Below are 27501 nucleotides of genomic sequence, written 5' to 3' on the forward strand. Positions count from 1 at the left end.
CAGATTACCTCAGCGGTACCAGGGGGTCATAGCAGGGGGGGAGCGGTTATTAGTGTACTAGGTCCCTAATCTAGGTACTTAGTCTGCGACCCGGCTAAGCTTGGCATTAGCGGTAAGGGCGCTGTGTGCTGGCTCCATACTCTCTGTGTCTCCCTGGAAGGGCTCTTTGTGAGTTAATTGTGCATTTAACCTTTTACTGTGTGTGTGTGTGTGTGTGTGTGTGTGTGTGTGTGTGTGTGTGTGTGTGTGTGTGTGTGTGTGCTGCCACTGTTACAGTATGTCAGGCAAAGAGTGTGGTTCATGTAAGGCACAGTGTTCCTCTTCTTCAGGGGGGTTCACTAGTATGTACTCAGTGTAGTGTACCTTCCCAAGCTAGCGGGGCAAAGCCAGCATGGCTGGATTCCACTAGGGGAATGATTTCCAATATTTCTACTAAATTATCCCGCAATGAGAAAGAGACACAATACTTAAGACAATCTGTGACTGAGTTTATGAAAAGAGACTCAGTACCCAAACCAGCGTCTTAGTCCCCTGCCATTTGTCCACAAAAACGTACTTTGGCCCATATCCTGATCCTGCAGTCTGACTATAATGATGAGGGGTCAGACATGGAGGAGGGGGAGGTGTACTCAGAGGTGGGGGAGGGTACTCTGTCACAGGGAATAGAGGCTATCAGAGAAGTTCTGCATATCCCTGATAAAGTGACAGAGAAGAGTGAGGAATCTTATTTTAATATAAAAAAAGAAATCCTTAACCACTTTTCCTATATCAAAGGAACTAAATACCCTGTTTGAAGAACCATGGGTTATTCCTGATAGGAAATTTCAAATCCCTAAAAGGTTGCTATCATCTTTTCCTTTTCCTCCTGAGGATAGGAAAAAATGGGAAAATCCACCGATAGTGGATGCATTAGTATCCAGACTGTCACGAAAAATTGTATTCCCTGTCCCGTGTGCAGCCTCCCTGAAAGATACGGCTGATCGTGAAATTGAGACCACACTCAAATCCTTGTATACAGCTGCTGGGGTGGCTCAGAGACCCACTATAGCATGTGGATGGATTACAAGAGCCATTGCCAAATAGTCGGGTAACCTAATTGAGGGGTTAGATACCTTACCTCAAGGGGAGATTATTTTACTCCTGCAACACATACAGGACTCTGCGAACTTTATGGTGGAGGCCATAAAAGAAATAGATTTGCTTAATACACGCACCACTGCTATGGCAGTGTCAGCACACAGGGGCTTATGGCTACGCCAATGGTCTGCTGACGCAGACTCTAGGAAAGGAGTGGAAGGCCTGCCCTTCACAGGAGAGGCCTTATTTGGAGATGAACTAGACAAATGGATCTCCAAAGCTACTGCGGGCAAGTCCACATATCTTCCTTCTGCAGTTTCCCTAGCTAGGAAGGCTTACTCCGGTCCCAATTTACAGTCCTTTCGGACGGCCAAGTTTAGGGGCAAACCCAGAGGTTCTTCTACTGCCACCAGAGGCACTAGAGGTAAACCACGCAAACCAGTAACTGCCGATTCACAGGAACAGGGCTCAAGCTCTGCTTCCTCAAAACCTTCAGCAGACTGGCAGGTTGGAGCCCGGCTAAAATTCTTCAGTCACATCTGGACAAGTTCGTGCCAGGATCCCTGGGTCATAAATCTTATTTCCCAGGGCTGCAGACTGGAGTTCCAGGAGCTCCCACCTCACAGATTTTTCAAATCAGGCTTACCTTACAGATTTTTCAAATCAGGCTTACCAGTTTCACAAGAGGCAAATATTTTACAGGACGCCATTCAAAAACTGGTACACACTCAGGTCATTGCTCTAGTTCCACCTCATGTACAAAACAAGGGGTACTATTCCAACTTGTTTGTAGTACCGAAACAGATGGTTCGGTAAGACCGATTCTGAACCTCAAGTCGTTGAACCCGTACTTGCGAGTGTTCAAATTCAAGATGAAGTTTCTGAGAGCGGTGATCTCAGGTCTGGAGGAGGGAGAATTCCCTGGATATCAAGGATGTGTACCTTCACATTCCAATCTGGCCGCCTCATCAGGCTTATCTATGGTTTGCACTGCAGGACTGTCACTACCAGTTCCAGGCCCTGCCATTTGGTCTCTCCACGGCACCGAGAGTGTTCACCAAAGTGATGGCAAAGATGATGTTTCTACTCCGCAAACAGGGAGTGAACATAATTCCGTACCTGGACGATCTTCTGATAAAGGCACCATCCAGGGAGTGGTTTTTGGACAGCATTGGTCTCTCAAACAGACGACTCCTGGATCACGGGTGGATTCTGACTTTACCAAAATCTCACCTGGAACCGACACAGAGGCTTCCTTTCCTGGGAATGGTACTGGACACAGAGTCTCAGAGAGTGTTCCTTCACTTGGAGAAGGCTACGGTAATCCAGTCGATGGTTCGGGCTGTCCTGAAGCCAACCCGAATCTCGGTGCATCTGTGCATTCGCCTTCTGAGGAAAATGGTGGCATTTTACAAGGTGCTTCAGTACTGAAGGTTTCATGCAATGCCCTTCCAGCTAGATCTATTGGACAAATGGCCAGATCGCATCATCACATGCACCAGATAATCCGTCTGTCGCCAAGAGCCAGGATCTCCCTTCTGTGGTGGCTACAGATTTCTCACCTAGTCGAGGGTCGGAGGTTCGGGATTCAGAATTGGATTCTGCTAACCAAAGATGCAAGCCTCAGAGGTTGGGGAGCAGTCACCCAGGGGGTGCAGTTTCAAGGAAGATGGTCAAGTCAGGAAGTTGTCCTTCCAATAAATGTCCTGGAACTCGGGGCTATCTACAATGCCCTTCTGCAGGCCTCATCTCTACTTCGAAATCAGGCCATTCAAATCCAGTCGGACAATGTGACAGTGCTAACTTACATAAACCGACAGAGGGGAACGAAAAGCAGAGCAGCAATGTCAGAGGTGTCAAGAATTCTCCTCTAGGCGGAAAAACACGCCGTGGCGTTGTCGGCGGTTTTCATTCCAGGGTTAGACAACTGGGAAGCAGACTTCCTCAGCAGACACGACCTTCACCCGGAGGTGTTCCAGTGCTTGACACGTTGGTGCGGATATCCACAGATCGACATGATGGCCTCTCGACTCAACAAGAAGCTCAAGCGGTATTGTTCCAGGTCGAGAGACCCACAAGCAGTGGCGGTAGACGCTCTGACAACTCCGTGGGTCTACCACCTGGTGTACATGTTTCCTCCACTTCCTCTAATCCCAAAAATTCTAAAGAGAGTAAAAAGGGGAAAAGGGTTTAAGCAATACTCATTGCTCCAGATTGGCCTCGAAGGGCCTGATACGCGGATCTTCTCGAGATGCTGATCGAAGATCAGTGGCCTCTACCTCTTCGGGATCTTCTGCAACAGATCCCGTTCGTCTATCACGACTTACCGCGGCTACGTTTAACGGCATGGAAGTTGAACGGCTGATTCTAGCCAGGAGAGGGATTCCTGACAAGGTCATCCTGACTATGATCCAAGCCAGGAAGGGGGTAACGTCTAAACATTACCCCCGTATTTGGAAGAAAGATGTCTTTTGGTGTGAAAGCAGACCAGACTGCTTTTTCTGCAGTCGGGAGTGGATGTGGGCCTACGTCTAGGCTCCATTAAAGTCCAGATTTCGGCCTTGTCTATTTACTTTGAGAAACAATTGGTTTCTCTCCCTGAGGTCCAGACATTCTTAAAGGGTGTTTTGCACATCCAACCTTCCTTTGTGCTTCCCACAACACCTTGGGATCTCAATCTGGTTGTGCACTTCCTCCAATCGGACTGGTTTGAACTGTTACAGGCGGTGGACGTAAAGTACCTTATGTGGAAGACCGTCACACTGCTGGCCTTGGCTTCAGCAAGACGTGTGTCGGAGCTGGGGGCATTGTCTTACAAGATCCTCTACTTAATTTTCCATGAGGACAAAGCTGAACTCAGGACTCGTCAGCAATTTCTTCCTAAGGTAGTGTCTGCTTTTCACATCAACCAACCTATTGTGGTTTCGGTTGTCACGGACACCTCTGCTACTTCAAATTCTTTGGATGTTGTGAGGGCTTTGAAGGTATATGTAAAAATGACAGCTCATCACAGGAAATTGGACTCGCTGTTTGTTCTCTATGATCCCGATGTCCTGCTTCAAAGCAGTCAATTGCACGCTGGATCAGACTTACTATCCAGCAAGCTTATTCCACGGCAGGCTTGCCGGTTCTAAAATCTGTACAGGCCCACTCTACTAGGTCGGTGGATTCTTCTTGGGCGGCTGCCCGGAGTGTCTCGGTTTTACAGCTCTACCGAGCAGCTATTTAGTCAGGTTCAAACACGTTTGCGAAGTTCTACAAGTTCGATCCTTTGGCCTCTGAGGACCTTCAGTTTGGTCAATCAGTTCTGCAGGAACCTCAGCACTCTCCCACCCAGTTTGGGAGCTTTGGTACTTCCCCATGGTACTAAATGGATTCCCAGTATCCCCTAGGACGTAAAAGGAAATAGGATTTTAATTACCTACCGGTAAATCCTTTTCTCGTAGTCCGTAGAGGATACTGGGCGCCCACCCGGTGATTTGTTTCTTCCTGCACTGTTACTTGGTTCAGTAATGTTGTTTGGGTCAGCTATTGCTGTTCCTGCTTTCAAGTTTGGTAAGCATATCTTTCCTCTTGTTTTGTGTGTGCTGGTTCGTAATCTCAGCACTTTCCTTATCTATCCTTCTCTCAAAGTATGTCCGTCTCCTCGGGCACAGTTTCCTAGACTGAGTCTGGTAGGAGGGGCATAGAGGGAGGAACCAGCGCACATTATCAAATTCTTAAAGTGCCCATGGCCCTTAGTGGACCCATCTATACCCCATGGTACTAAATGGGTTCCCAATATCCCCTACAGCCTACAAGAAAAGGATTTACCGGTAGGTAATTCAAATCCTATTTTTCCAGCACAGAAGGTCCACCTACTAAGGTCTGCCCGTGCGCACTGCAGTGGCAAATGTTGGAGGGATAGCGCGCGCACCGGCTCCCACAGTGCATGCTTGTAGGAGACAGGTCAAATTTTTTTTTTCTGTCCGTCTCCGCCCAGTCCCCTACCCATTGTTCTCTCCTTCCCTCGCTTCACCTCCCCACCTTTCCACCAACATTTTCAGTCCTGCTTACTCTTCCCCATCCCAAATATTTTCTTCCCATCTCTTTTTCTCCCCCACTTTCTTTATCACTGCCCACTCACTCTCTCCTGTGCATCACTGACACAGGTGGGGATGGGGTCAGAGTTTCAGACTGTCATTGCATCGTGATGACATCATTTTTATCATCAGTCGATTATATTATATAGATGTTCTATTAAGAACCTCCTGGTTATGGTCAAAGAACAATGACACCTGACAGCTGTAAATAATAGATAATAAACAGTGTTTGGGCCCCATAAAACTGGAAGGTGCACAACTCGATAAAGAAAATAACAAATACAACTTAGTAAGGTCATTGCATATTTGGCTTTGGTCCTGCTACCACTAGCGCTGCTAGAGCCACAGACTATATGAGCTAGAAATCTTCTCTTGTTAAACAAACCCCAAAACTCTTAAGTTTTTCTTTACAGTCTGTATTGCATGTGTTTCTCTTTCTCCTTGTTCGATTATCCGGTGTTCTCTCCTGTAAATGGGTTCATTATAGTTCACAGTTACTAGCAATGACGGGTGTTTGAGGCATCATACACCCTTTCACTGAACGCAAGAAATTTTATTTATTAATACTTGAGGAGCTGATTGAGTGGCAGGAGATGATAAGCATAACAATTACGCACCAAATTAGTGTGTTGCTGGAAGCGCAGGAAGTGATAAAGCCTTCAGGCCTCTTACTGTACTAATGCAAATGAGCGTATTGAAGTGTGAATACTTCTGGCAAAATCAGCGTGGTTCTGTGAGACGGTCATATTATCAGTATGTTTATGTTCAGGAAGGGAAATGTTCAGCCATTCAGCTGCGAGTTACAGTTCTGAAGGCTTTTTCCAAGTTGTTTTCCACTTTATGAGATTTTAGGAAACACATTTTGTTTTGATCACGCAGTAGTGCTGTCCAGAAAATAGTCTTCTGCACGGTCCTGGCACAGTTAGTTAATAACCGCGAAGCGAATCTCTTTGTGTTGTCTGAGTTCTGTCATCTGCATTCTGGAGATTGTCTATTACCTATTGACAATGCATCTTCAGACAGTTTCACATGTTTTACAGCCTAAATATAACATTACCACTAACTACAAAACTACTTTATGCATTAAAAGTTGAATCATCCTAACTAGAAGCTTTGCAATTTAAGTTTGTATATTTTATAATTTTACTATTTTATTTAAGGGTTTTGTCTTTGATATGAGCCACCTACTTCAGATGACCCTAGTAGCGCTTTCCTATAGAGAGAGCTATTGGTGTGAAGAGGGATCTTTTCAGATCCCTCCACTTCAGATTACATTTTCGGTACCCATGCAAGATCTATGGAGTCAGAAGCCATCAATGGAGTAATAACTAGTTTTACCATTCACCAGGGCAGCTGCTTAATGGAACCGCTGTATCTCCATGAAAAATGCTAACTTGCCCCGATACTACATCCCTTATCACCATGTGTTGCTTCCAAAATGGAGTCTTGTATTTAAAAGTACAACAACTGCATTCATAAATTTTTTCACACTAGGGGAAACAGTTACCCGGAATCCTGAGGAAGGACACAAACCCGTTGTCGATATACAGAAGCCGGGCGGAATGCCAGTGTCAAAATACCGACAACCGGCATCCCAATCGTTAAGACAGCGGGACTCGCTGCTGTCCTGCCGCAGGAGGGTAGGTTTAGGCAGAAGAAGGGGGGTTAGGATCAGGGTGCAGCCACGGGAAAGTTAGGGTTAGGCACCCAGCGGGGAGGGTTAGGTTTAGGCAGCGGGGCAGGGAGTGTTAAGGTTGGGCATCGGGGAAGGGAGGGTTAGGGTTAGGCACCACCGGGGAGGGTTAGGGTTAAGCATCCACATGGGAGGGTTAGGGTAGGAAAAAGGTGAGGGTTACGGAGTTTAATGGTAGGCTGTCGGGATTCTGATGGACGGGATGCCGCTGTCGGTATACTGACCGCTAGCATCCCGTCCATCGGTAACTCATACTGAACCCCACACTAGGCTTGAGGCCACGTTGAACACATTTTGGACTTAATTAGTGCACAGAAAAATAGTATAATTATGCAAAGGTGTACACATCACATGATACAGTAAGTGCATGTCTGTACTAGTTGCATCTGCGCCTGGTTTATACCAAGCATACCTTTACTCACCCATGTGATAAAGTATCTCCTATATATTTGCCCAGATCTGTGACTCGTTTCCTAATGCTGGGCGGAGTCTGAGTCAGAGTCACAGATCTGGGTGGCTGCATGCAGGGCATGATCCCTTAACTTTTTGGTGAGTGGTGCGCACTTTAAATATTGTTGATGAAAGTACCTAAGACGCAGAGTTCGCACTCCCTGCTGACCACATGCTGCTGTGTCTATTTCTGTCCTGCCTCGCGCACCCGCACCTCCCCCACCCACGGCACCCCCGCCCAAATTTCAATGTTTTCAATGAAGTGTTTCACATGTAAAACATGTAATTTCATCCTTCAACCCAGAAGAATTAGTTTCCAAAAATGTAATTTAGACCTACATTCTGTACATCGTGCTCTGCAAGTGCTGTTCACGCCGTCGCAAGGGGCTAGGCCCCTTCACGATCAGACGCAATGTTTAACAATGTCTAACCACTAACAAAACTAAGAATGCAGGTAATACTCCATATCCACAGGTAGCAGAGCCGCATATACACACAATGTTTAACCACTAACAAAACTAAGTATGCCGGTAATATTCCATATAATACAAATATTGAACGCCAGAAAGGCATGCAGAGGTTAACGGGCCATAGCCCTTTGTGACGGTGTGAAGAGCGCCCATAGGGTGCGATGATTCACCTAGTTCATTATGCTTGTGAAATAGATGTTCAACTAGAAAAGTATCAGCTTCAGAGAAGAATTTGCCCACAGCGAATCGGAAGCGGTTAGTAAAGCTGGTCATACACTATACAATTATCTGGTAGTTCATCTGCCAGATCTGGCTGGTGGGAATGAAAATCTGGTAATGGATGAGCACAAATGACAATTGGCCATTTGGTCCCAAACACTAGAAATAGCCCAAAATCTGTCATTCTGACAAATAGGTTAAATCTGTGATGAGCGGACTAGTTACGTTTGGGAGTGAGAGCCAGGAATGCACCAACTTCCATGTTCTAGTTGATGCACAGGGATATTCCCACTAGTGAACAGTCTATCTTCCGAATACTCCACAATATGATCTTATCTAGCATTAGCAGGTTGCATCATGACTACACTATAGTGATCAGACAGTGGGCCCATACCAGCAATCACTCTTCGAAAAGGAATGTAGGGTGGATATAGCACCTATGTGAGGTTATGCTTTGTTTTCTCAACGTGACTTTCATTTTGTTCACAAAATGTAAATTTCAAACCTACTATTTAGTATTGCTGCTTAGTGTCACCAAACACCACCAGCCGTTCTACATGAGCTGTTTTCATCATTAAATGTGCTTTACAAAGCATCCTGTGCGAGCCAAAGTCACTTTCCATTAGACGTGTTATTCCAGTGATAGACTTCAGGAGACGTATTGATTTGGTCTGAAGGCAGTCTCCACACACACTTTCTCTGGGCTGCTCCGAGAATGTGAGGCTTGGGGCAACTAACCCGTTAGAGGCTCTTATTTCCCAGCACTAATCCTCCTTTTGTTTTTTGTTTTTTTGTTTTGTTTTTTTAACACTTGACAAGAACTCGATAAGAATGCATTGTGTTTGTACGTGATCACCTAAAGTAACCGCTTTCCTGTTGCCAGAATTATTTTATTTGTAGTTTATTAAAAAGCCCAAATAATATTTCAACGTTCGTGTTGTTTTTTTGTCGATACAACACTTTTTAAATAGCGTACTGAAAGATACTTACCGTGGGCTGGATGAAGAAGCTGCTGTTCAGAGCAACCCTGAACAATGGCCTTGCCTGAACAATAGCGATGTGTGCATAAATGCACCGTACAGTTGTAACTGGAGTGTTTGCAGCAGCAGGTGAACAGTTTTTCCATATACACTGTGTTGTGTATGTGGAGTACGGGTTCATTCTCTAGAACAATGTGAGCAGGTAATCAAGTTGTCACTTAGCTTGCTGGAATGTGACATGTGTATGTCAACACTTAAATGCACTACATTTTGTGCTGAACCTGATGGAGAAGGCTGCTGCATTACCACAGCAGTATTTCTACATATTCTACAACTATTAGTGAAAGCTGCTGTTTAATGTAAATTCATTAGGCTGTCAGGTGTCAGCATTCGTTTGACAGCATCTAAAGAGTTATCGCTGAAATCAGATACCGTCTTTCTCCCACCGCCTCGCAACATTCAAGAAATGTTTCTGCATGAAAGTTACACCTTTGTTGGGGAACCATCATACGTACATGACAGAGTGATTCGCCATGTGTTTTTGTAGCCATTGATAAAAGCACCCTACAACAGATATTAACCCTGTCCTTTTTGTACCTGTTTTCTAGCCTATTGGTGCTTTGAATCCAAAGAGAGCAGTGTTTTATGCAGAGCGCTATGAGACGTGGGAAGACGACCAGACACCGCCCTACCACTATAACACACATTACTCTGCCTCCACCTATACGCTGTGCTGGCTCGTTCGCATCGTAAGTATGCAGCTCCTGTTCTGTGTTCTACTGTAGTCATAAACCTGTTGTATTTAGCTTGGTGGGAATCGCACAGCTTCACCCACCAATACTAAGCTATGGGTAACTTTATCTAACTGGCACCGTATATATGTTCAGAGTGTTGAAATTGACAGATTGTTGACACCATAGCAATGACATTCAGAATGTTGTCATGGGAAGAATATTAACAATGACTGAACACTGACAGGCAATTATTTATCAATGTTCGACTATGCCGCCGCCCACTGGGGAGTGTATTTTAGCTTAGCAGAAGTGCGAACGCATGTGCAGCCTAGATCTGCAAAAAACAGTTTGTGCAGTTCCTGAGTGTCTCTGAACCTACTCAGCGCTTGCAATCACTTCAGCCTATTCGTGTCCGGATTTGACGTCATACACCCGCCCAGCGAACGCCCAGCCACGCCTGTGTTTTTTCAGACACACCTGTGTTTTTGCAAACCCTACCTGAAAACCGTCAGTTGACACCCAGAAACGCCCCCTTCCTGTCAATCTTCTTGCGGCCGCCAGTGCAACTGAAAACTTTGCTAGAACCTGTGCACAACCACAACGGGCTTTGTACCCGTACATCGCACGTGCGCATTGCGGGGCATACGCATGTGCAGAAATGTAGTTTTTAGCCTGATCGCTGCGCTGCGAACAACGGCAGCTAGCGATCAACTCGGAATGACCCCCATTGTCCGATCTGCACCAGACACGAGTTGTTCGCTCGGTAATTTTCTTCGCATCGCAGCGATTTTCCGCTAATTGCGCATGCGCAATGTTCGCACTGCGACTGCGCCAAGTAAATTTGCTAAGAAGTTTGGTATTTTACTCACGGCATTACGAGGTTCTCCCGCTCTTTAGTGGATTCTGGCAGGGGTTAAATATCTCCATATAGCCCCCGGAGGCTATATGTGAGGTATTTTTTAGCCAAATAGGTTTTCATTTGCCTCCCAGGGCGCTCCCCTCCCAGCGCCCTGCACCCTCAGTGACTGCCGTGTGAAGTGTGCTGAGAGGAAAATGGCGCACAGCTGCAGTGCTGTGCGCTACCTTTAGAAGACTGAGGAGTCTTCTGCCGCCGATTCTGGACCTCTTCTTGTTTCAGCATCTGCAAGGGGGCCGGCGGCGAGGCTCCGGTGACCATCCAGGCTGTACCTGTGATCGTCCCTCTGGAGCTGATGTCCAGTAGCCAAGAAGCCAATCCATCCTGCACGCAGGTGAGTTCACTTCTTCTCCCCTAAGTCCCTCGTTGCAGTGATCCTGTTGCCAGCAGGACTCACTGTAAAATAAAAAACCTAAGCTAAACTTTTCTAAGCAGCTCTTTAGGAGAGCCACCTAGATTGCACCCTTCTCGGCCGGGCACAAAAATCTAACTGAGGCTTGGAGGAGGGTCATAGGGGGAGGAGCCAGTGCACACCACCTGATCGGAAAGCTTTACTTTTTGTGCCCTGTCTCCTGCGGAGCCGCTATTCCCCATGGTCCTTTCAGGAACCCCAGCATCCACTAGGACGATAGAGAAAATAAGAATTTACTTACCGATAATTCTATTTCTCGGAGTCCGTAGTGGATGCTGGGCGCCCATCCCAAGTGCGGATTATCTGCAATAATTGTACATAGTTATTGTTAACTAATTCGGGTTATTGTTGTAGGGAGCCATCTTTCAGAGGCTCCTCTGTTATCATACTGTTAACTGGGTTTAGATCACAAGTTGTACGGTGTGATTGGTGTGGCTGGTATGAGTCTTACCCGGGATTCAAAATTCCTCCCTTATTGTGTACGCTCGTCCGGGCACAGTACCTAACTGAGGCTTGGAGGAGGGTCATAGGGGGAGGAGCCAGTGCACACCACCTGATCGGAAAGCTTTACTTTTTGTGCCCTGTCTCCTGCGGAGCCGCTATTCCCCATGGTCCTTTCAGGAACCCCAGCATCCACTACGGACTCCGAGAAATAGAATTATCGGTAAGTAAATTCTTATTTTTTCTTCGTTCTGGTGATCGTAATGTGATTGACAGGAAGTGGGTGTTTCTGGGCAGAAACAGGCCGTTTTATGGGAGTGTTTGAAAAAACGCTACCGTTTCTGGGAAAAACGCGGGAGTGGCTGGAGAAACGGAGGAGTGTCTGGGCGAACGCTGGGTGTGTTTGTGACGCCAAACCAGGAACGACAAGCACTGAAGTGATCGCACTGGCAGAGTAAGTCTCGAGCTACTCAGAAACTGCACAGAGAAGTCTTTTCGCAATATTGCGAATCTTTCGTTCGCAATTTTGATAAGCTAAGATTCACTCCCAGTAGGCGGCGGCTTAGCGTGTGCAAAGCTGCTAAAAGCAACTTGCGAGCGAACAACTCGGAATGAGGGCCAATATTTCGGTCACATCGGACAGTGTATACGGGAGTTATTGTATATGATGCGCGCTCCTGCGGGTCGTATACGCCATCACATATCGTTTGTTCTGCACTTGAGCGTGGGAGATAGCTGACAGACCTGCATGCTCCGGGATGTGGGTGGATGCGGTCACAGACGATACATCTTACAGTCTGTATGCACTGACGATATAGCGTTATGCTGTGGTTAGGGATACTTATCTCACCAATGAGAAAACATATGGTCGACATGCCGAATGTCAACATTATGTTAATGTTGACATTTGACATGTTGATCTCCTGCCCATGTTTACATTCAGAACATGTCACCATTCAGTAATTGTCCATTAAGAATACACAGAAGTTATATCACAGCTGGTCCACGTGGTAGATTTCAGTCTGTCTCCATTACTTGTGCGATATTAGACAAGTTAAGCAGACACAAAAATCAGCATATAATATATCTGGCTATATGTTTTCTACATCCTAAAGGCCTTCTCCAGAAGTATTATGCTGGGTACACACTAAACAATGTGTGTACCCAGCGATGGCACGATGCAGTGGACGACGGCGCAGTGTAAAGTTACCCGCCATGTTTTAAAATGCTTGCCGTTGTTCCTTGGGCCGTCCCATTGGACATACAGCATGCCGGACAGGACAAGCCAGGGAGCGGCCCGCAGGTACACGCTGAGCGACATGGCAGTATGTACACGGCTTTATGGGTAAAGGCAGTACCCCTTACCCATTACAGGCTGATCGCAGATATATTTTCATGTACCACAGTATCTAATCGTAATGCTGATGACCTATATCAAATGTGTGATTTTCCAAAAATGAATGTATGACTCCCTAAAATGAACGCGTGCAGTTATTACCAATATTATATGAGAACTGGTAAAGCGGAAATACTTGTAAAATAAATGCAATCAAAATTCACCTGCGCTGCAAGGAAATTACTTTGTAATATAATACTGGAATATCTGAGGAAATACAGCTCGGTTAGATTAAAGTGGATCTACCCTGAAAGCTGTGTAATTATTTGCCCATTCTTTGGTGTCCACCGAAGTGAGATGTTGCCACACAGAGGTCCATCTTTGTTACATTCCTTACGGAAATGACTGACAGCAGACATCATCTGTGTACATCCACCTCAGCGACTGACAGGCTTTCTACCGCAAAGAGGCTGCTTAGTGACTAATTGTTAATTCCATTAACTTGTCAGATGTCTGCTTTTGTTTCACAAATCTGAAATGTTATCAGTAAAATCAAATTCCAAATTGACTTGAAAATGTAAAAAATTCTGAGCAATACTTATCTGAGTGACACGTCTGTGTAAGAAAGTTTTCATTTGCAGCAACTGTGGGTAAGAAAAAAAAAAGAATACCGTGACCGCAGGGCTGAGAGCAGAGCTCTTACAAATGATTAACATCTGTAAATGAAGCAGCTCTCTACTACACTGCTTTACCAGTTCCCAGACAGCCATAACAGGCGTTACACTTGGTGTATCCGTCACCAGCAGATAGTGGTGGCAGCCATTTTGGACTGAAGCAATAGTCTTACAAATCAAAAGAGTTTAAAGAAGCGCCATCCATACAGCAAAAGTGCAATTCATTAGAAAGTATTTTAATAAATTTGGAATATTGGAAATTTTGGAATATTGTTTCAGACCACAAAATAGTTTCCTGCATATCCCGCCATGTCTCCTGTGTTTCTTATGCAATACTTCAACAGTTCCCAGCCAGTCTTAACAGACGTTACACTTGGTTTATCCGTCACCAGTAGATAGTGATGGCAGCCATTTTGGACTGAAGCAATAGTCTTATAAATCAGTTTAATAGGTACTAGTGATATCTCTGAGGCTTTGGAACATTGTTTCAGACCACAAAATAGTTTCCTGCATATCCCACCATGTCTCCTGTGTTTCAACACAACAATGTCGAAAGTTATGATGTTGACATTGTTAAAATGTTGACAGGCAACATGTCAACATTGCTTACCAATCCCCTGCCCAGAAATTCACAGACATTCTTGCACGCTCCTTAATGTTTGTACTAAGAAATTACATATGTGACATGGTTATGGATCAATGGATTAGGTCGACATTCAACAGGTTGACCACTATTGGTCGACATGAGAAAAAGGTTGACACTGTGAAATGTTGGATGTGGGGCAGATCGACACATGAAAAGGTTGACATGAGATTTTTGAAGGTTTTTGGTGTTTTTTGCGCAACATGACCAGGAACTCCAATTAGTGCATCACGTCCCCTGCATTTGCACAGGTTTCTATTCCCAATCATAGTCCATGTGGTTGGTACAGTATGAAAAAGTAAAAAAATAAATAAAAAAAACCCACAAAAAACGTGTAGACCATGTTAGTGTGTTGACCTTTTTCCCATGTTGACCTATTGACTGTCGACCTACCATCCGGATACCCGTGACATCATCCGTAGTTTAAAGAATTACATTTCTACGACTAATCTCTTATGACTGCCCCTGCTCATCCCCTCAGTCTTAAGCCACATACACACTAAACGAGTCCCCGCCGACACCGATATTGGAGTGCATACACACTTGCCGATGCCAGCGGGGAAGGGAGCGATGGCAACAAGGGAGGGGGTCGTTAACGATGCTTGGGAGCGCGCTACGTTAACAACATTGAGTGTACACACTAGACGAGATTGTAAAAGATCTCGCTCAGATTGGACCTTTTACTTTCTCGTCTAGTGTGTATGGGGCTTTAGTCCAGTGTAGCCAACCCTGTACCCGCAGGACATCCAGATTCTCCATCTGCACAGTCCCAATCAGATGTTTCATCTAGTTGACGATCACTTTGTGCCAATACACTTAGGTCCAGTTTGACCTGAAACATCTTAATTGTTAAATTGGCTTTCCAAACCCAGCAGATAACATCCGCAATTAACAGAAGATTTCTTAAACGTCCATGTATAGTATGCACTAGGGGGAAGCATGAATGTAGCAGATACAAAATAAGGGGAGTGGACCAATCATTAAATGTGACATTATTGTGTTAACCATGAGGGACCCAGTTTGTTACCCTGTAGTTGGAATGAACGTCCACTGAGTCCCTAGGACTGTAACCCTCTGTTACTTGACAAGGTGATCAGATACATGGCCTTCTAGCTTTCCCACGTTCTCTTGTAACTATATCCAAATGTTCTCTAAGAAAAATAATGCCCAAGCCCCTAATAAAAGTTTATTTGTATGGGATATAGGTTATTAAGGCCCCAAGGGGAAACAAGGCAGCCCTAGGCTCATTACCAATTCAGAGTGGAGGCCAAGAAAAGCATTGTACCAAAGCCACATCACTGCTATGTGCACAGAAGCGTACACTTATCTGCCCATTGCTGATGGATGTGCTAATATTAGTGGTACTTTGGTAATATTTTGATTGGAGTAATGCAGGGAAAATTGCTGCAGCTGTAACTATGTGAACCATATAATGTTATACACAGAGGTTGGAAAAATAAGTCCATAAAGCGTAATATTTATGCCGGCCTGTCAATGTACATAAGGAGGAAAGCAAACAAAGTAATTGAAATAAAGCATTATATATATATATATATATATATATATATAAAACGAAATATATGTATGATGATTACGTATGTAAATAAAATATGTATTCATTTATTAACTAAAACAAGGTTAGCCCATGGCCATCTAAACAGCACTGTAGACCCCGGGCAAAACAATGCACTGGGTCTCCTACCCACCCAGTCACGGGAATAAAAAAATAAAAATTGACCAATCAGCATGCTGACAGCCATTCACTGCCTGGGTGCAGGCTGGGAGGCAGGTTGAGAATACAGCCTGGCTGCTCTGATTATGTGTAATTCACAATCAGAGCGGCTGGGGAGCATCATTCTCTACCCGCCTCCCAAGCAGCTCCAAAGGCACAGCCCAGGGGCCATCTGTCAACCGGCCCAGCCCACTTTTAGTATCGTGGGGCCTTGGTCAGCTGTCCAGTATGCCCATACATTAAGATGGCTCTGGGTTAGCCCCATGTTTAAAGAGTGGAAAGAAAATATGTACAGGTGTATCCTCAGACACTATTACCGTAGTCATGCCAAACGGCCCTTGGTTGTTACAAACATTACACGTATGAGTTCATACTGCACATTTCAACTGTACGATAGACTCGACATATTAGACATATTATACATGTTAGACGTTTTATATATTGTTCAGCTGGTGGACAGCTAGTGGGAAGAAGCTATTAATGGATCTTGTCGACTTCTCGGGAATGGACCTGTAGCATCTGCCTGATTGAATCGGTTCAAACAGTTTGTGACCTGGGTACTACATATCTGCCACGATTTTCTCCGCTCGCTTCCCGGCCCTTGACTGGTATAATTCCTGGACGGGAGGGAGGTCAGCCCCAACAATCTTTTCAGCTGTCCTCACCACCCTTTGCAGCCTCCGCCTGTCACTCTCAATGGCAGCTCCGTACCAGACTGTGATAGAGGGACATAGGACCGATTTTACGATCGCAGCAGCTTGAGCAGCAGCTTCTGCGGATTCTACGATGAGCAGCAGCTTCTGCGTTATGTTGAATTTCCTGAGTTGCCTCAGAAAGAACACCCGCTGCTGGGCCTTCTTTACGACAATGCTTATGTTGGGTCCCCATTTGAGGTCTCAGGACATTTTTGACCCTAGGAATTTGATCACGTGTGAAGCAGCTTTTGCCAAGTGTCTTTTTCACTTGAATATTCATCTTAGTTGCAATGCAACAAAACCGCTTTACGAGCCTATTGATTAATTTGACACTTGTACATTTGCGTGTGAATGAGTCTGTATACGTAGTGCTGTGATACAGCGGACGCAGATTTTTCTTGCGTAGAGTTCCGTTGTGGTTGATCTGTGGCTTTGTACTTTATTTCACACTAATTCCTGTGCGCTTATAATCGCAGCCTGGTGTCTCTTGTGCAGACTGAGTGGTGTATTGCTGCGTCTGCTGTGCGAATAAGACCGACATATAAAGCAAAAGTCACTACACTACACTATATTACACTACAGCGGTGTGCATGGCTCTCTCCAGCCGTCTGGTCCCACATTGAGGCTTGGTGTATAAGGACAGTATTGTCCAGTGTCACTCTAATATACAATTCACCTATATATAATATAACGCTTGTGGTCTACAAACCTCTACTTTTCAGTTACAGAGTATTGTTTAACCCATCTCCTTGATCTTTTTTACAATGGACGTATTGTTTTTTAGGTCAAAAAGATGGGACACGTACAATTTAAGAAGAAAAATGTTAGTTTACATTAGCAGTACTTGTGTTCTATGGGCCTAATTCAGCATGGAATGCTGCTGCGGCAGTATTCGCATGCTGATGCCCAGTTCAGTGTGCACAGAAGCCGCACTGCACGTGCGCACACAGCGAGATGCGATGGCATCTCACATGTGCGAATGCCTCTGCCTGATTGACAGGCAGAGGCGTTCGCGAGGCGGGGCTCCGTGGTGTCATTGGGGGAGCGTGGTCTGGACCATTTGCGGGGCGGGCCGCGGCAGCTGCTTGACGTCACACACAGCCGCTGCGACCCAAAAGATGGTGAGTTGCAGTCTGCCTTAGCAGCTTGGCTGCGTAGGCAAAGGGCATCCGTAAACATGCGTAAGCATCGCCATTGTGCGATGCTTTAGCATGTTTGCGAGGGAAGGGGGGCAGGACCCGGCATGTGGGGCGGACTTGCCCTGTGTTGGGCGCCCCCCCGCATGTCAGTGTAATGGGTTGTAGATGTGCTATTTTTCACACATCTATGATCCATGCTGAATTAGGCCCTATGTTATACAGTACATTTAACGTGTATTAGTTCATGTCATTATAAATGTTAAAGCATCTGCTATGTCAGCTGTGTTATACCTGTGTTTGCTGTATAGAATGCCATGTGTTACTGCAGAATGAAATTGTGCTGTGTCTGAGCAGTTGGCTATACATACACCATTGTGTGTGTGCTAAACCCAATATTCAGAAGAATGCAACTTATCATGTGTTTGCCTCAGTGATGTCACGAGTCCCTAGTACAGAGTTTCTCAAACACCGTCATTACAGTGCAGGCTTTAAGTGCCTTGAGTCTTATTGGAGAAAGAGGGCTATATAAATAAAATTATTGTTATTATATCCATGCTTGAGCACAGGTGACTTAATTAGTACTTTGGTCAATTTGATGAAACCATCTGGACTCAACAATGGATATACCGTACTTAACACCTGAACTATAGTGGCAGAGTTATATGGACGGGCCACATACTCATGTCTGTGTTTCTGCCCACAAAATATAGCTCCCATAGCCTGGGTTACACTAATATATAGGTGGAGGTATTTTTGCACAGTAGTCAAACATCTGAAACTGCCCCAAGTACTTATTTGACTTCAATATCTTAACTTGTTGCTTATGTTCTGTGGGCAAAATGGCCACCGCCCATGCCAAGAGCGGGCTGTTAGTGACAGGTTCTAGTAACAGGGAATTAGCCATGGCTTATTACTTATGCTTTCTGGTCATCTGATAGAGATTTTTAGATCATTGAATTTATCTAGATTGGATGAGTTTTTGATTATGCTCATACATATACCCATGGGAGCTATACCTGAAAGATCCAGGTGTTTGACGTTTGGGCCAAATAATCCACACTGTTAGACCACTATCCATGCTACTACCTGTCTCAGACGATATCTGCTAGGTCCTGATCAGATCTTGGTGTAACTTGCCAGGGCTGTGTGGCTCATGCATTGCAATTGTATATTTTGGTTTTCCCTGCTGTTTCCCGTATATCCCATTATCTATCCAAAGCACATGAGGTTTATTACTGTGCATAGAGCCGTTGAAAAAGTATTTTTGATTTAACCAGCACAAAGCAAAGCTATGAACTGTGACTATATTAGGCAGGTACAGTATGAAATAGGCATTCATGAACAATTATAGGATAAAGTTAATCTAATTGGTGGTTTTTTTTTAGAGGGGCCATCAAATTTCTCCTCAGACTACAGGCTATTTATGTCTGGTTGGTTATTTTACTGTGTGATACAGAGCACCGTGAATTTCCATGGCAGTGTTGCCTCTCCGGGTAATGTATGAAGGCAGCAGTAGCCTGGTAGCTTTAATACACATCACTTCATGTTTTACACCAGAATGGGCGACACTGACAGGACAAATATACAAATAAATTAACTCAGATGAGTGTGCACAGAGTTTCCTCTGCAAAATTATACGTGAAGAGATTTTAGGATTAATGAAGTGTTTGCAAGCAGGGTGATGGCATGTCATTTACTGCTGCGCTGCCTGATGTTACAAGGATGTGTTTGAAACGGTGTTTGGAAATTCTGGCTTTATGGAAATTATGTTTCTTCTTGGAAAAATTGTCAAAAAGGATTCACCAGTAAATAAGCAATAAATGGTCAACTGGGGCATCCATTAATTCTAGCTTTCTGTATGATGCAGCGGGTGTACTAGTGTTAGCTAATACACTGAGAGTATCACGGGTCTGTTTATCGATGGTGAAAAGACCTAAAACCTGTGAAAACATCCAAAACACACACACACATTTTTGTTATTCCTGCAATACATTGTAAAAATATGTTCCTTTACCAATTCCCCACCTCGCGTTTTTTAATTGCATGTGTATGCAAGTCTGCTGTAAGTTATCACTTGCCTGTTGCCAACTGCGCACGTTTAAGTAAATATGATTTATTTAAAAGTGGTGTAAGCAGATCATTCAGGCAGCGTGCTGGTATAATCTACCCCCAGCTGTGGATAAAGCCATGCTGTGGAGCAATAGAACAGCTTTAACATAATTTGTGTGTTTGTAGCTTTGCGTGGCAATATTGAGCCGGAATGATTATCCATTGCTTTGTACTACATGAGAACATGTGTAAAACATTCTGCGTTATTATGTACCTAGGTTTCTGGTTTAAAAGTGTGTGTTTGTGTTATACGCCAATACTCATAATTATTTCTCATGTATTTAGCAATCAAGTTCTGACATTACGGGTTCCAAATGAATTAGTAAATTGTATTCTCAGACAAAGCTCTGCCGGTTTATAGCGAACTGGTAAATTATAAGCGCAGACATATACAGTCATTTTCCAGTGGTTAGGAGATAACTGCTGCTACTTCCCAGTATTCTCTTTTAGTATTGTCATTAATTCTATAGTGTTCTTCTTAATTAGCAACTCATTTAATGGTCTGTTAATTTGTCCTTACGTAGGAACCCTTCACCACATTTTTCCTCAATGCTAATGAGAGCAAGTTTGATCATCCAGACCGAACGTTTTCCGCTGTGGCGAGATCATGGAGGAACAGCCAAAGAGACACATCCGATGTAAAGGTGAGGCTATATAATAACATACTGTGAAATATCAGCCATCCAATGAGATTATATTTACTATGTATGTCTTATAATGCCGCTATCTTATGTGAAATAATATGCTGTAACAGAATCTCTCCCTGCAAGTCTAATTCCGTGCAAACGTGCGGTTAAATAACCATTTAGAATGAACACATAAGTCGTATCCTGCAACAATGAACCATTTAAGGATTCAGGGTTTTTTCGAAGCCTGTCAACTTTTTCAACCTGATGCATTAGAAAATTTTCTGCAGAATAAGTTGACTCTTATTCATGGGTTATTTGTAATGTCTTTATGTATTATTATAATAAGCAAGAGAGTATATGGACTTTGATTAATACCCCATATCAGAATCAGAATCAACTTTATTGGCCAGGTGTACTCACATACAGTAGGATTTTTTTGCGGTACAGTGCATCGCCAAGCAGCAACATGAAGGGGGGAATACATAGCATAAGAAGGCGGAAAAATGTAGCATACATTACAAACATTACACGTTATATATAATATTTGAACATACAGTATATCACAGGCCAAATGAGCTGGAGCATTTTATGGACGGGAGGGGAACATGTGCAGATTCCCATTATGCACCTCTTCCTGTGCGGAGCCATGTTTTACAAACATATCACTGGAAACATGGAGTCACCGGACATGCATAAGGAGGGAGGAGGTGGTACCTAGGACCAGGGGGCAGATACAGTGATGTATCCCGTACCCATGATAAATACATCCTACTCTCTTGATAGATGAGCCACTGCAAATGAGAACCTAGCATGTGCAAAAGCTACACTTACATCCATTCCCGTATTTATGTTGTTTGTTGCTGCAAAGTAGTTTAAGTAAAACTAGTTGGACAGAGAGAGAGAAAGATAAATATGGACGGATAGACAGTACATGTCTGCCGGACTATAGGATAAATATGTTAAGCACCATGTTGTTAATTTGTTACCATGTCGCGGTCAGTACTGTATATGTGCCTTTTTATATTTAACCCCATAAAGTGACAGGTCTGGCAGTTGTTATAGCAGAGAACATCTGTACAATGAATTATTCTGAGGCCAGTGTATAAAACCTGCTAGAATTATCGTAACTGTTTAAAACAATTGACGTTTGATGTTGAGTGCTAAAGGTTTTCCTCTTCTATTAAAATCTCTGCTTTAATTTAGATCAAATATCTGTGTGAGTGAGGCAAAAAAAAAAACAACACAAATAAATTCTGCTTTCCTGCTGTTAACTCAATATTTGGTCTACTCCATAAAACACAGCAGGGATTGGATTTGACCTTAAAGTGTCATATTGCAATGGCTCACCCTGCACTGAGCTGTGCATTGCCTGGGGCAATTAATAAAGCATTAATGACAAGATCTATTTAAAATGTGGGTTCTTTCTCTTCAGCCTCAGCTTTTACTCGCTTGCCTGGGGATATTATGCAACAACGCACTTTAGATTAATCCAGCAAACACAAGCACTGTGAACCTAATAGAGAATCACAGTTATTGCTCCTTGTGTAAACCATGCACGTTTTTTTTCTTTTTCAACTGCGATGATAAAAAAGAAGCTTTTTTCCCCATCCTTTGTATATTTTATAATATCTATATCAGTGATTTACAGTACATCTGATACTGTGTACACAAGCTGTAAGCTTTCCGGTTTGACTATTTGTTGATCAAATTTGTGAAAACTTATTCCAGTGTCGTCTGCTGCTGTAGCTATGTTTATTTACCCTGTATTGTCCTATATTGTCTTCAACTGTAAGTTGCTGTTTTCCTGTTTTGATTATTTGTTTATGTACTCTGTAATTGGGCGCTGCGGAACCCTTGTGGCGCCATATAAATAAAGGATAATAATAATGATAATAATACTTGAATATTTCTACTGTGCGAATATGCTAGTACCTCAGACATCTATTTCAGGGACTGCGGCAGTGATTTGTTTTTAAAGGGCTGGAAAATCTGTACAAGTTACCATGGGGCAGATGTATTAACCTGGCGCTTTATTTGAAAAAGCTGGTAATTATATTTACAAATAAAAAAAGGGAAAGTTTCCAAACCTTGACAGGATTTGAGATGTTTTACATTGTGGTTATATTTGCTGCTAGTGACCTCACATTCATTTATTGATTTGTCACTGCTGACTGAGGCTTCAGTGCGCTTTAATGGGTTTGTAACAGGAAGCTGGTGTGCCTAGGGAAACTCTTCCACCTCAATCACAACCTTATCTCACATATCTTCACTTCTAGTTAGTACATAGTATTTTATAAGCTAGTTCAGTGATCCTTTAATAAACCTATGGCTACAAGAGAATGTAATAAGAGCACATTCACATTGACATTTATATATTTATTATGAAATAAAATGACATGATCAAATTTTGAAAAGAGAAATTGGTTTTGTTTCACATTATCACCCTGCAGATTTTGGGGCTGATGCATAAGTAGAACATTGTTGCTGACTTTATAGTTGCCCCTTCCGGGAGGGGCAGCCAGGTCGGCATAGAGGCGAGCGATGTGGGGGCATGGCTTGTAATAGGGGGCAGGGAGGAGGCGTGATGAGGCAGGGGGCTGGGATGCGCATTTGCGTCATCATAGCCACAATGCCGAGATTACCGCCATTGTACAGCGGGGGGCGTGGCTGTGGTGATGCGGTTCAGTATGAATCGCACCATTGGCTACCTGGTCTACCCACTTTACTCGGTAAGTGGGCGGGGGGGCGGGCAGCTCCAGGAGATTTGTCCGCTTTCTCGGGAGAGTAGGCAAGTATGACGTAAAAGCAAAATGGGAATAAAGTATACCTTTAAAAAATAAAAAAAAGGATATGCTAAAACGTCTCTATACGTATAAGACACAAGGAAACTTGCTGGCAGCATAATCTGTGCCCATACCACCATCATCATCATCATCCGCTATTTCCACGTGCCAGTGATCACCCGCAAGCAATCAGTTTTTCCCGGGAATATATGTGACTTTTTCCTGGTCTGCATACGTTCTCAATTACAAGAACCCAGTGGTGTATCTGTAGTGGTTGCAGAGTGAGCGGTGCACACACCCCTCTGGGTCCAGGGGGCCCACACCGCACACCCTGCACCCCATATATTATTCTCACCTCTCTGGAGTCCTGCAGCCACCATTTTCCCGGAGATTTGTGTATGTACAGTAGAGAAGTAATTGGGAACATGGCTTAGGGCATGTTCCCAGAGAGCTGTGCTTGCGCAGTAGACTCTGGCAATGTGCCAGTATCTTCTCACACCTGCACTGCGAGAGAGGAGGGAAACACCCCGAAGACTGCGCACAGGCCCCACTGCTCTCTTAATCTACTCCGACAAGATCCTGCACTTACTGTGCTTGGCTTACGATAGAACTCCCGGCGACCACCATACCGGCACCGGAATCCCGACTGCCGGCATACCGACATCTTTTCTCCCTCTTGGGGGTCCATGACCCCCCTGGAGGGAGAATAGATAGCATGGCGCGCGTAGCCCGCAGTGTGGCGAGGACAGCGAGTCCGCAAGGGGCTCATTTGCACTCGCTCAGCTGTCGGTATGCCAGCGGTCAGGATTCCGGCGCCGGTATGCTGGTCGCTGGCAAACCATACTACACACGAGCATGCACATTGCTCTGGAAGTGTGCAGTGAGGGTTCATGTGCAGTGTGATAGGTTACGCCAAATGGCATATCACCCACTTTGCATTAGCCCATCCGTCTCTATACTTTTAGTACTTTATGAAGCCAAAACATTATTTCTATGTATATAACATTATATATGTAGCAATAAATAGCTTTTTGGCCTCATACCCTCTGGCATTAAGTTACAGGTATTTATTTGTGCTTTTAGCGCTCTTACAACACATGTATATGGGTCTATGGACCTTCTGAATGCTACTACTAATGCTAGTAAACAATTGCATGTCAGACACCTTTGTATGTATCATGCGTTTTCATTGGTACTTAAAATTTGCGGTTTTGAAATCATCATATGTGAATAGCGGTCTAAGAGGCGCAGTCCCGTTTGCTAATCACAGAATGTCATGAAGTTTAACCCCTGATGGTGCAGGGTTCATTATTAGAACTCCAGGCTACTTTCCGTTTCTTTTCCCGTCCGTAGCACTTACATATTTATTTACTGGATCTGTGCTGATTATTACATATGCACCATCCACAAAATATTAGCAGCGGTGTAAGACACGATACAGACAAATGCATGTCAGAAAAAATGAGTAATAATAATCTGAGAGGTAAAAATAAAAAGCTGAAGATTTGCTTGTCATTTTCTATAATTCTTTATTGGTAATGAAAAGAACATGGCTGAAGAATAATTGCTGGTTGAATGACCTTTCAGGAAGCAAGTCACCCGGAAACGACCTTAGCTTGGCCAATTGTGACTTCTTTTCCTATTGCCGCCCCCCTCCTAAACTCCCCTGTACCATATGAAATCTAAAGAATCTGCCGTTCAGCGTTAATCTGGCCCAAAGCCTCTCAGAATTGTTATATTACTTTCTGGATGTAATTTGTTGTTGTTTGAAAGGGTAGTTGTGACAAGATGTCATTAAGGTGACATAGTGTAAATTAATACAGTTAATGGAGATGACCAGGTCTGACTTACTGACCCACAGAAAGACTCATTCCAGCTTAATAGATGCCAAGGGATCAACTTTTGAAGAAAAGAAATATGGCAACCATAAAAACCATCGGTGATATATGATTTGGAGAGTGAAAAATGCCTCCTTAGGATCTTGTTTCGCAGACTCACCGTACAAACAGTAGGCTTTTGTAGCAAAATGTATTAAAATAAAATGTCAGGTTTGATTCAGGAGGTATACAGTTTTGATAGCGTTAATAGTCGTCTTTTATCACTCCGAGACTTTCTTGAAAGTCGCTTTAATTTTTCAACAGCTTGGGTCTGTCACAAGGCTGTAAATTAGAAATGTGTTTCGGGATGTGTCTCCTCCATAGCATAGTGCGCCATTAGCTATATTATAGGGTTTTAATAAAGCTGTAAAATAAAATCTGGATCACATTTACAGACGTGGCATGTCAATTATGGTATGTTTTATAGCTCAGTCTGCGCCTCTGCACGTCCTGCCATATTTTTCATGCAGGGTTTTTGCGACGTAGGTATCGGTTACCCTTCGTTATATAGTATTCATACACATTTACTCCATCAGGGATACAGTGATTTCTAACCTTGCCAGAACTATGGATGGCTTTACACATATTTAATGGCACGCATGTGATGGAAAATACATTTTTGATGTAGGATAAAATATCTAAACACATTGGTTAAGACAATGAAACCCACAGATATGAAACGTACATAGCTTGGTTTATCACTGCAGTTCTTCATCACATTTATAATTAACCTGGGCAGGATTCCGAGCAAACTGGAGATAAGTAGTTTCAATAAAAAACTCCAGATTAGGATAAATCCATCTTTAGCTAAAATGGCATAATGTGTCTTACTTTCACTTATGGGTTGTCAAGTTTAATCTGGAAAAAAAGCCATGTTTCATCCAATGTTAGAATTATTTTGGGCACCTACCTGAAGGAAAACAGAGTACCCCCAAATGCTACGTTGAGAGGATCAGTAGTAAAGGGGGAGATTTTTCAAAGCTTGGGGAGAGAGAAAGTACCAACCAATCAGCAAATATCATTTTTCAAACACAGCCCTAAAATTGCAGAAGCTGATTGGTTAGTACTTTATCTCTCTCTGCACTTTGATAAATCTCCAGTCAAGATGATAGTTAAGCAACATGCAGGAGTCACATTAAGATATAGGTTCTCAGTGACCACCTTGCACTTTGTGCCATGGGAACAGTACAAGCCTAGAGACTACAGACTGTGGGTTTATGTAATGTGAAAATGAAAATCTTCTGTTTCTGGTTATTGCAGCAATGAAAAATCCTTCCTGCTATTTACCCCTAAAATTTCACGTGGGCAGCTGAGCGATGATCAGCTTTGCAGCAGTGCTGGCCAGGTACCTGTGTGTTACCCAACCTGCCGGCTCATGCATTATCAGTGGACTTGATGCCAAGACACGGACTTCTTGTGCCAGCTGTGGAAAAAAAGGATTTAAATTATCTTTAAATTACTTCAAGGAGAGATTCTTTATTTAATATATTATTTTTTTATTTTATTTTTACCCCACCAGCCACTGCTATTGCCAATGTGAGATGGTGATAGTGGGGGCCAAAGACTTCTATCGCTATAATAAACAGACCTTTAAGTGGGATGCTTGATAATAAAACATTCTTATTTCTAAAACACAAAAATATTACGTAGTGATGTACATCAAGGGGATCATGATGTAAATAAATAGCATACACCTGACTTGAAACAGAAGGTATAGATGACCTTGGCCAAGTAAGCTTAAAACAAAAAAGATGTTGCGGACACTTGGGCTGTATGTTAGCGACATTACAATTGTAGCTGGCAGTAGGGAACATGTATGGCTACAGGAAGTAGAAGCATGTTTGGCCACACACTGTAAAGGAGCCATTGGTGACTAAGGTTTCTGTGCAGCTAATGCTAGTGTGGTATGGATGCAATAAGGAGAGACCGTGGATGTCAGAGACTAGAACTGTGAAGTAGTCATTATAGTAATGTTAAGACAGATGCCAGCAGGTATGGCCCGTTATCAACCTCATCCTGCTTCTCGCTCTGGAAAAGGCTTGCACTTTTCTTCCGTGTGGTAGTTACCTGTCAGCTTGGGGTAACTGTGTTCCCTGTGTTTTACTTTGGTGTCATGATTGCTTCTGGTCACAACCAGGACTTTTATACCCTATGCTGCCAAGGAGGTGGCATAATACACTCAAAGGAAGATCAGAAAAGGCAACAAGAATGCTGCTGACTCTGGGTCCACCAGTTGAACTGTCATAGTATTCTAACAGAGCTTCCAAATAACCCAACCCTTAGTGTGATGACAGTTCTCGCCACCACCTTGTAATATCCCACAGCCTTCACAAACTCTATTTGGGAGGAGATGATTAGGATGATTTGAAATAGGACAGAGAGCTGATCTAAAATACAATGATCTCTAATT

At 43.7% G+C, this 27501-nt stretch overlaps 1 protein-coding gene across 9 annotated transcripts in view; it reads left to right on the forward strand.

Moving 5' to 3' along the window:
• The window catches only part of NBEA (neurobeachin), a 1049301-nt gene that overhangs the window by 938377 nt on the left and 83423 nt on the right, over window positions 1–27501 (forward strand). For all 9 annotated transcript variants that reach the window (XM_063951811.1, XM_063951806.1, XM_063951798.1 and 6 more), the window contains 2 exons: window positions 9580–9720; window positions 20327–20446. In XM_063951811.1, coding sequence (XP_063807881.1) covers window positions 9580–9720; window positions 20327–20446 — 261 coding nt within the window. The remainder of the gene's footprint in view (window positions 1–9579; window positions 9721–20326; window positions 20447–27501) is intronic.

The sequence above is a fragment of the Pseudophryne corroboree genome, chromosome 2 (assembly GCF_028390025.1).
Source record: "Pseudophryne corroboree isolate aPseCor3 chromosome 2, aPseCor3.hap2, whole genome shotgun sequence".
NCBI classification, from domain to species: domain Eukaryota; kingdom Metazoa; phylum Chordata; class Amphibia; order Anura; family Myobatrachidae; genus Pseudophryne; species Pseudophryne corroboree.